Source organism: Oncorhynchus keta, unplaced genomic scaffold (genome assembly GCF_023373465.1).
Source record: "Oncorhynchus keta strain PuntledgeMale-10-30-2019 unplaced genomic scaffold, Oket_V2 Un_scaffold_4335_pilon_pilon, whole genome shotgun sequence".
In the NCBI taxonomy this organism is placed as follows: Eukaryota; Metazoa; Chordata; class Actinopteri; order Salmoniformes; family Salmonidae; genus Oncorhynchus; species Oncorhynchus keta.
In genome coordinates this window covers 68,203-85,000 of record NW_026290940.1, presented here as the reverse complement: position 1 = coordinate 85,000, position 16,798 = coordinate 68,203, and the positions used below count along the sequence as shown (strand labels likewise).

Here is a 16,798-nt window from a genome sequence, read left to right as displayed (position 1 = left end):
AAACATTGAAAAAAATGGATGATTTGGAATAGACGTGCATTAATCAATGAGCTACTAAAGAAAAGAGACATTTAAATGTTTTCAATCACTCAAAATGAAATAAAATGCGATGAGTTAATTATTTGAAATCACTACACCACAATACAGCACAATGCTCTTACTTAACGTTAAAAACAAATGGCTGGCATCAAGGCTACTTAACATAAAGAACCAACTGGCATCAAGGCTACTTAACATAAAGAACCAACTGGCATCAAGGCTACTTAACATAAAGAACCAACTGGCATCAAGGCTACTTAACATAAAGAACCAACTGGCATCAAGGCTACTTAACATAAAGAACCAACTGGCATCAAGGCTACTTAACATAAAGAACCAACTGGCATCAGGGCTACTTAACATAAAGAACCAACTGGTATCAAGGCTACTGATAACTAAAGAACCAACTGGCATCAGGGCTACTGACATAAAGAACCAACTGGTATCAAGGCTACTTAACATAAAGAACCAACTGGCATCATCATCTACTTAACATAAAGAACCAACTGGCATCAAGGCTACTTAACATCTCTGAACTGAACTGGCATCAGGGCTGATTAACATAAAGAACCAACTGGTATCAAGGCTACTTAACATAAAGAACCAACTGGCATCAGGGCTACTTAACATAAAGAACCAACTGGTATCAAGGCTACTTAACATAAAGAACCAACTGGCATCAGGGCTACTTAACATAAAGAACCAACTGGCATCAAGGCTCTTAACATAAAGAACCAACTGGCATCAGGGCTTTGTCATAAAGAACCAACTGGTATCAAGGCTACTTAACATAAAGAACCAACTGGCAAGGTTGCTAATAAAGAACCAACTGGTATCAAGGCTACTTAACATAAAGAACCAACTGGCATCAGGGCTACTTAACATAAAGAACCAACTGGCATCAAGGCTACTTAACTAAAGAACCAACTGGCATCAGGGCTACTTAACATAAAGAACCAACTGGTATCAAGGCTACTTAACATAAAGAACCAACTGGCATCAGGGCTACTGTTTAACAAAAGAACCAACTGGCATCAGGGCTACTTAACATAAAGAACCAACTGGTATCAAGGCTACTTAACATAAAGAACCAACTGGCATCAGGGCTACTTAACTAAAGAACCAACTGGCATCAAGGCTACTTAAAGAACCAACTGGCATCAGGGCTTTTTAAAGAACCAAGATGGTATCAAGACTACTCCTGTTAAAAACTGTCTTGGCATCATCTTTAGGCATAAAGAACTGTTTAACAAGGCTACTCTAACATAAAGATACCAACTGGCATCAGTCTACTTAACATAAAGAACCAACTGGCTCAAGGCTACTCTCTCTCTCTCTCTCCAACTGTCATCAGGGCTACTTAACATAAAGAACCAACTGGTATCAAGGCTCTTAACTAAAGAACCAACTGGCTCTCTCTCTAAAGAACCAACTGGTATCAAGGCTACTCTCCAACTGGCATCAGGGCTCTTAACATAAAGAACCAACTGGCATCAAGGCTACTTAACATCCAACTGGCATCAGGGCTCTCTAAAGAACTCTGGTATCAAGGCTCTTAACATCTCTGGCATCTCTACTTAACATCCAACTGGTATCAAGGCTACTTAACATCTCTGGCATCAGGGCTCTTAACATCCAACTGGCATCAAGGCTACTTAACTAAAGAACCAACTGGCATCAGGGCTACTTAACATAAAGAACCAACTGGTATCAAGGCTGTTAACATAAAGAACCAACTGGCATCAGGGCTACTTAACATAAAGAACCAACTGGTATCTCTCTCTCTCCAACTCTAAGGCTACTCATAAAGAACCAACTGGCATCAGGGCTCTCATAAAGAACCAACTGGCATCAAGGCTACTCATAAAGAACCAACTGGCATCAGGGCTACTTAACATAAAGAACCAACTGGCATCAGGGCTCTCTAAAGAACCAACTGGCATCAGGGCTACTTAACATAAAGAACCAACTGGCATCAGGGCTACTTAACTGGAAATAGAACCAACTGTATCAAGGCTACTTAACATAAAGAACCAACTGGCATCAGGGCTACTTAACATAAAAACCAACTGGCATCAGGGCTACTTAACATAAAGAACCAATGGCATCAGGGCTACTTAACATAAAGAACCAACTGGCATCAGGGCTACTTAACATAAAGAACCAACTGGTATCAAGGCTACTTAACATAAAGAACCAACTGGCATCAGGGCTACTCATAAAGAACCAACTGGCATCAGGGCTACTTAACATAAAGAACCAACTGGTATCAAGGCTACTTAACATAAAGAACCAACTGGTATCTAAGGCTACTTAACATAAAGAACCAACTGGCATCAGGGCTACTTAACATAAAGAAAACTGGCATCAGATTTAAATAAAGAACCAACTGGCATCAGGGCTACTTAACATAAAGAACCACTGTTTCAAGGCTACAACATAAAACAACTGCATCAGGGCTATTTAAATAAAGAATACAAGGCTAGTAAAGCTGGCATCAGGAGATAAAGAACCAACTGGCATCAGGGCTATAACATAAAGAACCAACTGGCATCAAGGCTAAACATAAAGAACCAACTGGCATCAAGGCCACTTAACATAAAGAACCAACTGGCATCAAGGCTACTTAACATAAAGAACCAACTGGCATCAAGGCTACTTAACATAAAGAACCAACTGGCATCAAGGCTACTTAACATAAAGAACCAACTGGCATCAAGGCTACTTAACATAAAGAACCAACTGGCATCAAGACCACAACATAAAGAACCAACTGGCATCAAGGCTACTTAACATAAAGAACCAACTGGCATCAAGGCTACTTAACATAAAGAACCAACTGGCATCAAGACCACTTAACATAAAGAACCAACTGGCATCAAGGCTACTTAACATAAAGAACCAACTGGCATCAAGGCTACTTAACATAAAGAACTAACTGGCATCAAGGCTCCATAAAGAACCAACTGGCATCAAGGCTACTTAACATAAAGAACCAACTGGCATCAAGACCACTAACATAAAGAACCAACTGGCATCAAACTTAACATAAAGAACCAACTGGCATCAAGGCTACTTAACATAAAGAACCAACTGGCATCAAGGCTACTTAACATAAAGAACCAACTGGCATCAAGACCACTTAACATAAAGAACCAATTGGCATCAAGGCTACTTAACATAAAGAACCAACTGGCATCAAGGCTACTTAACATAAAGAACCAACTGGCATCAAGGCTACTTAACATAAAGAACCAACTGGCATCAAGGCTACTTAACATAAAGAACCAACTGGCATCAAGGCTACTTAACATAAAGAACCAACTGGCATCAAGACCAAACATAAAGAACCAACTGGCATCAAGGCTACTTAACATAAAGAACCAACTGGCATCAAGGCTACTTAACATAAAGAACAATGGCATCAAGACCATGAACATAAAAACCAACTGGCATCAAGGCTACTTAACATAAATCCAACTGGCATCAAGGCTACAACATAAAGAACAACTGGCATCAAGGCTACTTAACGTAAAAACCAACTGGCATCAAGGCTACTTAACATAAAGAACCAACTGGCATCAAGACCACTTAACATAAAGAACCAACTGGCATCAAGGCTACTTAACATAAAGAACCAACTGGCATCAAGGCTACTTAACATAAAGAACCAACTGGCATCAAGGCTACTTAACATAAAGAACCAACTGGCATCACCCCCATTCTCAAGGATCAATTATTCTGAACAAAACATGAGAGCTATTTGTCTTCTCCAACTAAATGAAAAGCGGAACGTTTTTCCAACAGTCCAATTAAGTGTAAATCATGTAGGACTAAATCCCTGAGATTAACACTGAGCTCAGCAATGTTGACTGTCTGATTGGACTGTATACTAATATGGGCTGCCAGAGAAAGGATGCAGGGAGGGAGAGAGAGAGAGGCAGAGAGAGAGACAGAGAGAAAGACAGAGAGAGAGAGAGAGAGAGAGAGAGAGACAGAGAGAGAGAGAGAGAGAGAGACAGAGAGAGACAGAGAGAGACAGAGAGAGAGACAGAGAGAGAGAGAGAGAGAGAGAGAGACAGAGAGACAGAGAGACAGAGAGACAGAGAGAGAGAGAGAGAGAGAGAGAGAGAGAGAGAGAGAGAGAGAGAGAGAGACAGAGAGAGACAGAGAGAGAGAGAGAGAGACAGAGAGAGAGAGAGAGAGAGAGAGAGAGAGAGAGAGAGAGAGAGAGAGAGAGAGAGAGAGAGAGAGAGAGAGAGAGAGAGAAACAGAGAGACAGAGAGACAGAGAGAGAGCGTGAGAGACAGAGAGACAGAGAGAGAGAGAGAGAGAGAGAGAGAGAGAGAGAGAGACAGAGAGAGAGAGAGACAGAGAGAGACAGAGAGAGAGAGAGAGAGAGAGACAGAGAGACAGAGAGAGAGAGAGAGAGAGAGAGAGAGAGAGAGAGAGAGAGAGAGAGAGAGAGAGAGACAGAGAGACAGAGAGAGTGAGAAAGACAGAGAGACAGAGAGAGAGAGAGAGAGAGACAGAGAGACAGAGAGACAGAGAGACAGAGAGAGAGAGAGAGAGAGACAGAGAGACAGAGAGAGAGAGTGAGAAAGACAGAGAGAGAGAGAGTGTGAGAAAGACAGAGAGACAGAGAGAGAGAGAGACAGAGAGACAGAGAGACAGAGAGAGAGAGAGAGAGAGAGAGAGAGAGCGTGAGAAAGACAGAGAGACAGAGAGAGAGAGAGAGACAGAGAGAGAGAGAGACAGAGAGAGAGAGACAGAGAGAGAGAGAAGAGACAGAGAGACAGAGAGACAGAGAGAGAGAGAGCAGAGAAAGACAGAGAGACAGAGAGACGTGAGAAAGACAGAGAGACAGAGAGAGAGAGGAGAGAGAGAGAGAGAGACAGAGAGAGAGTGGAGAAAGACCGAGAGACAGAGAGAGAGAGAGAGAGAGAGAAAGAGACAGAGAAAGAACAGGAGAGAGAGACAGGGAGGGAGGGAGTAGGTAGGGGAGGGAGGGAGATGGATAGAAAGAGAGAGAGATGGAGAGAGAAGAGAGATTGAAAGAAAGAGGGGGACAAGGAAGGATTACCTATGCATGAGGGGAGGTGGTTGTCCCACGCTCTTCTCTCTCGGGTCATGCACTTGAGTATGCCACTTCCGTGCAGGGAATAACCTTGGTCACAGCCGTACGTGATGGCACTGCCAGCGAAGTGCCCCTGGTCGCTGACTTTGAACCCAAACTGAGGCACCCCGGGATCCTCGCAGTGAGACAGATCAAAACCTGCCAGAGAGTTACAGAGTAGAGGAGAAGACAAAGAGGGAAAAACAGGTTGTATCATTATAGAGACTGTCCTAGAGACAACACACATTATAGAGACTGTCCTAGAGACAACACACATTATAGAGACTGTCCTAGAGACCACACACATTATGGAGACCATCCTAGAGACCACACACATTATGGAGACCATCCTAGAGACCACACACATTATAGAGACCATCCTAGAGACCACACACATTATGGAGACCATCCTAGAGACCACACACATTATGGAGACCATCCTAGAGACCACACACATTATGGGGACCATCCTAGAGACCACACACATTATAGAGACTGTCCTAGAGACCACACACATTATGGAGACCATCCTAGAGACCACACACATTATAGAGACTGTCCTAGAGACCACACACATTATGGAGACCATCCTAGAGACCACACACATTATGGGGACCATCCTAGAGACCACACACATTATGGAGACTGTCCTAGAGACCACACACATTATGGAGACCATCCTAGAGACCACACACATTATAGAGACTGTCCTAGAGACCACACACATTATGGAGACTGTCCTAGAGACCACACACATTATAGAGACTGTCCTAGAGACCACACACATTATAGAGTAAAGGAGAAGACAAAGAGGGAACAACAGGTTGTATCATTATGGAGACTGTCCTAGAGACAACACACATTATAGAGTAGAGGAGAAGACAAAGAGGGAACAACAGGTTGTATCATTATGGAGACTGTCCTAGAGACCACACACATTATAGAGACTGTCCTAGAGACCACACACATTATAGAGACTGTCCTAGAGACAACACACATTTGGGGACCATCCTAGAGACCACACACATTATAGAGACTGTCCTAGAGACCACACACATGATAGAAACGGTCCTAGAGACAACATACATTGTGGAGACCTTCCTAGAGACCACACACATTATGGAGACCGTACTAGAGACCACACACATGATGGAGACCGTCCTAGAGACCACACACATTATGGAGACCATCCTAGAGACTACACACATTATAGAGACCGTCCTAGAGACAACACACATTATGGAGACCATCCTAGAGACAACACACATTATGGAGACCATCCTAGAGACAACACACATTATGGAGACAATCCTAGAGACCACACACATTATGGAGACCATCCTAGAGACAACACACATCATGGAGACCTTCCTAGAGACAACACACATTATGGAGACCGCCCTAGAGACAACACACATTATGGAGACCATCCTAGAGACAACACACATTATGGAGACCATCCTAGAGACAACACACTTCATAGAGACCATCCTCGAGACAACACACATTATGGAGACCGCCCTAGAGACAACACACATTATGGAGACCATCCTAGAGACAACACACATTATGGAGATCATCCTAGAGACAACACACTTCATAGAGACCATCCTCGAGACAACACACATTATGGAGACCGCCCTAGAGACAACACACATCATGGAGACCTTCCTAGAGACCACATACATTATGGAGACCATCCTAGAGACAACACCCATTATGGAGACCATCCTAGAGACCACATACATTATGGAGACCATCCTAGAGACCACACACATTATGGAGACTATCCTAGAGACGACAGACACAAGGAAACACGTGCTCACATTATGGCTGCACACCTAGAGACAACACACTTCATAGAGACCATCCTCGAGACAACACACATTATGGAGACCTTCCTAGAGACCACATACATTATGGAGACCATCCTAGAGACAACACATTATGGAGACCATCCTGGAGACCACACATTATGGAGACCATCCTAGAGACAACACACATTATGGAGACCATCCTAGAGACAACACACTTCATAGAGACCATCCTCGAGACAACACACATTATAGGGACCATCCTAGAGACCCCACACATTATGGAGACCATCCTAGAGACCACACACATTATGGAGACTGTTCTAGAGACCACACATTGTGGATACCGTCCTAGAGACCACAAACATTATGGAGACCATCCTAGAGACCACACACATTATAGAGACCGTCCTAGAGACCACACACATTATGGAGACCACCCTAGAGACCACACACATTATAGAGACAACACACATTATGGAGACCATCCTAGAGACAACACACTTCATAGAGACCATCCTCGAGACAACACACATTATAGGGACCATCCTAGAGACCACACACATTATGGAGACCATCCTAGAGACCACACACATTATGGAGACCATCCTAGAGACCACACACATTATGGAGACCATTCTAGAGACCACACACATTATGGAGACCGTCCTAGAGACCACAAACATTATGGAGACCATCCTAGAGACCACACACATTATAGAGACCGTCCTAGAGACCACACACATTATGGAGACCATCCTAGAGACCACACACATTATAGAGACCATCCTAGAGACCACACACATTATGGAGACCATCCTAGAGACCACACACATTATGGAGACCATCCTAGAGACCACACACATTATAGAGACTGTCCTAGAGACCACACACATTATGGAGACCATCCTAGAGACCACACATTATAGAGACCGTCCTAGAGACCACACACATTATGGAGACCATCCTAGAGACCACACACATTAGGGAGACCATCCTAGAGACCACACACATTATGGAGACCATCCTAGAAACAACAGACACAAGGACACACATGCTCACATTAGGCTGCACATCTGGAGACCACACATACACACACAAGGACATACACAAAACTCAGAAAACAATGTGTCTGCATTTCAACCAGTAAGAGTTTCTGGGAACCAGCCATAGTGACATAATCCCATTCCTCTCCTCATTGTAAAGACCAGAGGAGGCTGCTGAGGGGAGGACAGCTCATAATAATGTGTAGGCATTTCAACCAGTAAGAGTTACTGGGAACCAGCCATAGTGACATAATCCCATTCCTCTCCTCATTGTAAAGACCAGAGGAGGCTGCTGAGGGGAGGACAGCTCATAATAATGTGTAGGCATTTCAACCAGTAAGAGTTTCTGGGAACCAGCCATAGTGACATAATCCCATTCCTCTCCTCATTGTAAAGACCAGAGGAGGCTGCTGAGGGGAGGACAGCTCATAATAATGTGTCTGCATTTCAACCAGTAAGAGTTTCTGGGAACCAGCCATAGTGTCATAATCCCATTCCTCTCCTCGTTGTAAAGACCAGAGGAGGCTGCTGAGGGGAGGACAGCTCATAATAATGTGTAGGCATTTCAACCAGTAAGAGTTTCTGGGAACCAGCCATAGTGACATAATCTCATTCCTCTCCTCATTGTAAAGACCAGAGGAGGCTGCTGAGGGGAGGACAGCTCATAACAATGGCTGAAACGACGCGAACGGAAATGGCATCGAAAACACATTGAAAACATGTTCGCTACAATTTCACTCATTTAACAGCCATTAGCATGAGCCCGTCCTCCCCAATTAAGGTGCCACCAACCTCCTGTGGTAAAGACATTAACTATGTCCTATATAGCACCCGATGCTCTGGTTAAATGTAGTGCACTATATATATATATATATATAGGGAATAGGGTGCCATTTGGGACGTGGGCCTTATTGATTAAAGCGTGGGAATAATGTCCCGCTTCAGAACATAATGAGTACTGTGGACTTAAAGTCCCATTAAATGACTAAGCAGGAAAATATCCTTTCTGGACAGAGACAACAATTACATCTTGCTAATTAACAGCTCAAGTGACTGTGACTCTGGTAGCAGGATGGAGAAGTGCTATAGGCTACGGCTCCGCTTAACAGTGGGATGAAGGGATGAACGTCTTAACCCTATGGGTTAGGGATGAGGTCTTAACCCTATGTGTTAGGGATGAGGTCTTAACCCTATGGGTTAGGGATGAGGTCTTAACCCTATGTGTTAGGGATGAGGAATTAACCCTATGTGTCAGGGATGAGGTCTTAACCCTATGTGTTAGGGATGAGGAATTAACCCTATGTGTCAGGGATGAGGTCTTAACCATATGTGTTAGGGATGAGGAATTAACCCTATGTACATTTACATTTACATTTAAGTCATTTAGCAGACGCTCTTATCCAGAGCGACTTACAAATTGGTGCATTCACCTTATGACATCCAGTGGAACAGCCACTTTACAATAGTGCATCTAAATCTTAAAGGGGGGGGGTGAGAAGGATTACTTATCCTATCCTAGGTATTCCTTAAAGAGGTGGGGTTTCAGGTGTCTCCGGAAGGTGGTGATTGACTCCGCTGTCCTGGTGTCGTGAGGGAGTTTGTTCCACCATTGGGGGGCCAGAGCAGCGAACAGTTTTGACTGACCTCTGAACCCTATGTGTTAGGGATGAGGTCTTAACCCTATGTGTTAGGGATGAGGTCTTAACCCTATGTGGTCTTAACACTATGTGTCAGGGATGAGGTCTTAACCCTATGTGTTAAGGATGAGGTCTTAACCCTATGTGTTAGGGATGAGGTCTTAACCCTATGTGGTCTTAACACTATGTGTTAGGGATGAGGTCTTAACCCTATGTGTTAGGGATGAGGTCTTAACCCTATGTAATTATAATTATATATGCCATTTAGCAGACGCTTTTATCCAAAGCGACTTACAGTCATGTGTGCATACATTCTACGTATGGGTGGTCCCAGGGATCGAACCCACTACCCTGGCGTTACAAGCGCCATGCTCTACCACCTGAGCTACAGAAGTGTTAGTGTGTTAGGGATGAGGTATTAACCCTATGTTAGGGATGACAGTGTCTCCTGACCCCTCCTGTCTCAGCCTCCAGTATTTATGCTGCAGTAGTTTGTGTCGGGGGCTAGGGTCAGTTTGTTATATCTGGAGTACTTCTCCTGTCCTATTCGGTGTCCTGTGATGAATCTAACCATATGTGTTCTCTAATTCTTAACCCTTTATTTTGGGAGGACCTGAGCCCTAGGACCATGCCCCAGGGACGACCTGATATGAACTCCTAGACATCTACCACCACCTGGCCATTATTGCTCCAGTTTCAAAGTGACCTGAGCCCTAGGACCATGCCCCAGGACTACCTGACATGATGACTTAGATCCCCATCCACCTGGCCAGACTAGACATCTTTCAACTGTTCTACCACTATCAGATTAGACCATGCTGGTCATTTAGAACATTTGAACATCTTAGCCATAAAGTTCTGTTATAATCTCCACCCCACAGCCAGAAGAGGACTAGAACCCCATATATGCTCTCTCTAATTCTAAATCTCGGAGGACTGAGCCCAAGGACCGTGCCCCAGGACTACCTGACATGATGACTCCTTGCTGTCCCCAGTCCACCTGGCCATCCTGCTGCTCCAGTTTCAACTGACCTGAGCCAAGGACCGTGCCCCAGGACTACCTGACATGATGACTCCTTGCTGTCCAAGTCCACCTGACTGTGCTGCTGCTCCAGTTTCAACTGTTCTGCCTTACCACATGCTGGTCATTTATGAACATTTGAACATCTTGGCCATGTTCTGTTATAATCTCCACCCGGCACAGCCAGAAGAGGACTGGCCACCCCACATAGCCTGGTTCATCTCTAGGTTTCTTCTGAGATTTTGGCCTTTCTAGGGAGTTTTTCCTAGCCACCGTGCTTCTACACCTGCATTGCTTGCTGTTTGGGGTTTTAGGCTGGGTTTCTGTACAGCACTTTGAGATATCAGCTGATGTACGAAGGGCTATATAAATACATTTAATTTGATTTGATTTGATGAGGAATTAACCCTATGTGTTAGGGATGAGGTCTTAACACTATGTGTTAGGGATGAGGTCTTAACCCTATGTGTTAGGGATGAGGTCTTAACCATATGTGTTCGGGATGAAGTCTTAACCCTATGTGTTTGGGATGTGGTCTTAACCCTATGTGTCAGGGATGAGGTATTAACAAACTAGACATCTACCACTATCAGATTATTGCCATAAAGTAGACTAGACATCTACCACCCCACTACCACTATCAGATTAGATCCATAATGGAGACTAGACATCTACCACCCCACTACCACAATCAGATTAGAACCATAAAGTAGACGAGACATCTACCACCCCATTACCACTATCAGATTAGAGTCATAAAGGAGACTAGACATCTACCACCCCACTACCACTATCCGATTAGAGCCATAAAGGAGACTAGACATCTACCACCCCACTACCACAATCAGATTAGAGTCATAAAGGAGACTAGACATCTACCACTATCAGATTATTGCCATAAAGTAGACTAGACATCTACCACCCCACTACCACTATCCGATTAGAGCCATAAAGGAGACTAGACATCTACCACCCCACTACCACAATCAGATTAGAGTCATAAAGGAGACTAGACATCTACCACTATCAGATTATTGCCATAAAGTAGACTAGACATCTACCACCCCACTACCACTATCAGATTAGATCCATAATGGAGACTAGACATCTACCACTATCAGATTAGAGTCATAAAGGAGACTAGACATCTACCACTATCAGATTAGAGCCATAAAGGAGACTAGACATCTACCACCCCACTACCACTATCAGATTAGAGTCATAAAGGAGACTAGACATCTACCACTATCAGATTAGAGCCATAAAGGAGACTAGACATCTACCACCACTACTACCACTATCAGATTAGAGCCATAAAGGAGACTAGACATCTACCACCCCACTACCACTATCAGATTAGATCCATAATGGAGACTAGACATCTACCACTATCAGATTAGAGTCATAAAGGAGACTAGACATCTACCACCACTACTACCACTATCAGATTAGAGCCATAATGGAGACTAGACATCTACCACCCCACTACCACTATCAGTTTAGATCCATAATGGAGACTAGACATCTACCACTATCAGATTAGAGTCATAAAGGAGACTAGACATCTACCACCCCACTACCACTATCAGATTAGATCCATAATGGAGACTAGACATCTACCACCCCACTACCACTATCCGATTAGAGCCATAAAGGAGACTAGACATCTACCACCCCACTACCACTATCAGATTAGAGTCATAAAGGAGACTAGACATCTACCACCACTACTACCACTATCAGATTAGAGCCATAAAGGAGACTAGACATCTACCACCACTACTACCACTATCAGATTAGAGCCATAAAGGAGACTAGACATCTACCACCACTACTACCACTATCCGATCAGAGCCATAAAGGAGACTAGACATCTACCACCACTACTACCACTATCAGATTAGAGTCATAAAGGAGACTAGACATCTACCACCACTACTACCACTATCAGATTAGAGCCATAAAGGAGACTAGACATCTACCACCCCACTACCACTATCAGATTAGAGTCATAAAGGAGACTAGACATCTACCACCACACTACCACTATCAGATTAGAGACATAAAGTAGACTAGACATCTACCACCCCACTACCACTATCAGTTTAGATCCATAATGGAGACTAGACATCTACCACTATCAGATTAGAGCCATAAGGGAGACTAGACATCTACCAGTCAGGACTGTGGTCATGCCTCGTCTCCTCCAGTCAGGTTGTATCTGTAAAGGACTGTGGTCATGTCTAGTCTCCTCCAGTCAGTCAGGTTGTATCTGTAAAGGACTGTGGTCATGTCTAGTCTCCTCCAGTCAGGTTGTATCTGTAAAGGACTGTGGTCATGTCTAGTCTCCTCCAGTCAGGTTGTATCTGTAAAGGACTGTGGTCATGTCTTGTCTCCTCCAGTCAGGTTGTAACTGTAAAGGACTGTGGTCATGTCTAGTCTCCTCCAGTCAGGTTTTATCTGTAAAGGACTGTGGTCCTGTCTAGTCTCCTCCAGTCAGTCAGGTTGTATCTGTGAAGGACTGTGGTCATGTCTAGTCTCCTCCAGTAAGGTTGTATCTGTAAAGGACTGTGGTCCTGTCTAGTCTCCTCCAGTCAGGTTGTATCTGTAAAGGACTGTGGTCATGTCTAGTCTCCTCCAGTCAGTCAGGTTGTATCTGTAAAGGACTGTGGTCATGTCTAGTCTCCTCCAGTCAGTCAGGTTGTAACTGTAAAGGACTGTGGTCATGTCTAGTCTCCTCCAGTCAGGTTGTATCTGTAAAGGACTGTGGTCATGTCTAGTCTCCTCCAGTCAGTCAGGTTGTATCTGTAAAGGACTGTGGTCATGTCTAGTCTCCTCCAGTCAGGTTGTATCTGTAAAGGACTGTGGTCATGTCTAGTCTCCTCCAGTCAGGTTGTAACTGTAAAGACTGTGGTCATGTCTAGTCTCCTCCAGTCAGGTTGTATCTGTAAAGGACTGTGGTCATGTCTAGTCTCCTCCAGTCAGTCAGGTTGTATCTGTAAAGGACTGTGGTCATGTCTAGTCTCCTCCAGTCAGGTTGTATCTGTAAAGGACTGTGGTCATGTCTAGTCTCCTCCAGTCAGGTTGTAACTGTAAAGGACTGTGGTCATGTCTAGTCTCCTCCAGTCAGGTTGTATCTGTAAAGGACTGTGGTCATGTCTAGTCTCCTCCAGTCAGGTTGTATCTGTAAAGGACTGTGGTCATGTCTAGTCTCCTCCAGTCAGTCAGGTTGCGTCTGTAAAGGACTGTGGTCATGTCTAGTCTCCTCCAGTCAGTCAGGTTGTATCTGTAAAGGACTGTGGTCATGTCTAGTCTCCTCCAGTCAGTCAGGTTGTATCTGTAAAGGACTGTGGTCCTGTCTAGTCTCCTCCAGTCAGTCAGGTTGTATCTGTGAAGGACTGTGGTCATGTCTAGTCTCCTCCAGTAAGGTTGTATCTGTAAAGGACTGTGGTCCTGTCTAGTCTCCTCCAGTCAGGTTGTAACTGTAAAGGACTGTGGTCATGTCTAGTCTCCTCCAGTCAGGTTGTATCTGTAAAGGACTGTGGTCATGTCTAGTCTCCTCCAGTCAGTCAGGTTGTATCTGTAAAGGACTGTGGTCATGTCTAGTCTCCTCCAGTCAGTCAGGTTGTATCTGTAAAGGACTGTGGTCCTGTCTAGTCTCCTCCAGTCAGTCAGGTTGTATCTGTAAAGGACTGTGGTCATGTCTAGTCTCCTCCAGTCAGTCAGGTTGTATCTGTAAAGGACTGTGGTCATGTCTAGTCTCCTCCAGTCAGGTTGTATCTGTAAAGGACTGTGGTCATGTCTAGTCTCCTCCAGTCAGGTTGTATCTGTAAAGGACTGTGGTCATGTCTAGTCTCCTCCAGTCAGTCAGGTTGTATCTGTAAAGGACTGTGGTCATGTCTAGTCTCCTCCAGTCAGTCAGGTTGTATCTGTAAAGGACTGTGGTCATGTCTAGTCTCCTCCATTCAGTCAGTTTGTAACTGTAAAGGACTGTGGTCATGTCTAGTCTCCTCCAGTCAGTCAGGTTGTATCTGTAAAGGACTGTGGTCATGTCTAGTCTCCTCCAGTCAGTCAGGTTGTAACTGTAAAGGACTGTGGTCATGTCTAGTCTCCTCCAGTCAGTCAGGTTGTAACTGTAAAGGACTGTGGTCATGTCTAGTCTCCTCCAGTCAGGTTGTATCTGTAAAGGACTGTGGTCATGTCTAGTCTCCTCCAGTCAGGTTGTATCTGTAAAGGACTGTGGTCATGTCTAGTCTCCTCCAGTCAGTCAGGTTGTATCTGTAAAGGACTGTGGTCATGTCTAGTCTCCTCCAGTCAGTCAGGTTGTATCTGTAAAGGACTGTGGTCCTGTCTAGTCTCCTCCAGTCAGTCAGGTTGTATCTGTGAAGGACTGTGGTCATGTCTAGTCTCCTCCAGTAAGGTTGTATCTGTAAAGGACTGTGGTCCTGTCTAGTCTCCTCCAGTCAGGTTGTATCTGTAAAGGACTGTGGTCATGTCTAGTCTCCTCCAGTAAGGTTGTATCTGTAAAGGACTGTGGTCATGTCTAGTCTCCTCCAGTCAGGTTGTATCTGTAAAGGACTGTGGTCCTGTCTAGTCTCCTCCAGTCAGTCAGGTTGTATCTGTAAAGGACTGTGGTCATGTCTAGTCTCCTCCAGTCAGGTTGTAACTGTAAAGGACTGTGGTCATGTCTAGTCTCCTCCAGTCAGGTTGTATCTGTAAAGGACTGTGGTCATGTCTAGTCTCCTCCAGTCAGGTTGTATCTGTAAAGGACTGTGGTCATGTCTAGTCTCCTCCAGTCAGTCAGGTTGCGTCTGTAAAGGACTGTGGTCATGTCTAGTCTCCTCCAGTCAGGTTGTATCTGTAAAGGACTGTGGTCATGTCTAGTCTCCTCCAGTCAGTCAGGTTGTAACTGTAAAGGACTGTGGTCATGTCTAGTCTCCTCCAGTCAGTCAGGTTGTATCTGTAAAGGACTGTGGTCATGTCTAGTCTCCTCCAGTCAGTCAGGTTGTATCTGTAAAGGACTGTGGTCATGTCTAGTCTCCTCCAGTCAGGTTGTATCTGTAAAGGACTGTGGTCATGTCTAGTCTCCTCCAGTCAGTCAGGTTGTATCTGTAAAGGACTGTGGTCATGTCTAGTCTCCTCCAGTCAGGTTGTATCTGTAAAGGACTGTGGTCATGTCTAGTCTCCTCCAGTCAGGTTGTAACTGTAAAGGACTGTGGTCATGTCTAGTCTCCTCCAGTCAGGTTGTATCTGTAAAGGACTGTGGTCATGTCTAGTCTCCTCCAGTCAGTCAGGTTGTATCTGTAAAGGACTGTGGTCATGTCTAGTCTCCTCCAGTCAGTCAGGTTGTATCTGTAAAGGACTGTGGTCATGTCTAGTCTCCTCCAGTCAGTCAGGTTGTATCTGTAAAGGACTGTGGTCATGTCTAGTTCCTCCAGTCAGTCAGTTTGTATCTGTAAAGGACTGTGGTCATGTCTAGTCTCCTCCAGTCAGGTTGTATCTGTAAAAGACTGTGGTCATGTCTAGACTCCTCCAGTCAGGTTGTAACTGTAAAGGACTGTGGTCATGTCTAGTCTCCTAGTCAGGTTGTATAAAGGACTGTGGTCATTTCTAGACTCCTCCAGTCAGGTTGTAAGGGGATAGGACTGTGGTCATGTCTAGTCTCCTCCAGTCAGTCAGGTTGTATCTGTAAAGGGTGGTCATTTAGTCTCCTCCAGTCAGTCAGGTTGTATCTGTAAAGGACTGTGGTCCTTTCTAGTCTCTATCCAGTCAGTCAGGTTGTAATTTCAAACACTGTGGTCATGTCTAGTCTCCTCCAGTCAGTCAGGTTGTATCTGTAAAGGACTGTGGTCATGTCAGACACTCCAGTCAGGTTGTATCTGTAAAGGACTGTGGTCATGTCTATTTCCAGTCAGGTTGTATCTGTAAAGGACTGTGGTCATGTCTAGTCTCCTCCAGTCAGTCAGGTTGTATTTAAAGGACTGTGGTCAAAGGGGATAGTCTCCCAGTCAGTCAGTTTGTATGTAAAGGACTGTGGTCATGTCTAGTCTCCTCCAGTCAGTCAGGTTGTATCTGTAAAGGACTGTGGTCATGCCATTCCTCCAGACAGTCAGGTTGTAACTGTA

At 44.6% G+C, this 16,798-nt stretch overlaps 1 protein-coding gene across 1 annotated transcript in view; it reads right to left on the bottom strand.

The window, feature by feature from the left end:
* LOC127928864 (CUB and sushi domain-containing protein 3) overlaps window positions 1–16,798 on the bottom strand; it is a gene marked incomplete at its 3' end in the record, with an annotated part of 197,949 nt that overhangs the window by 129,361 nt on the left and 51,790 nt on the right. Inside the window, 1 exon segment of the mRNA XM_052516415.1 lies at window positions 5,123–5,314. Coding sequence (XP_052372375.1) covers window positions 5,123–5,314 — 192 coding nt within the window.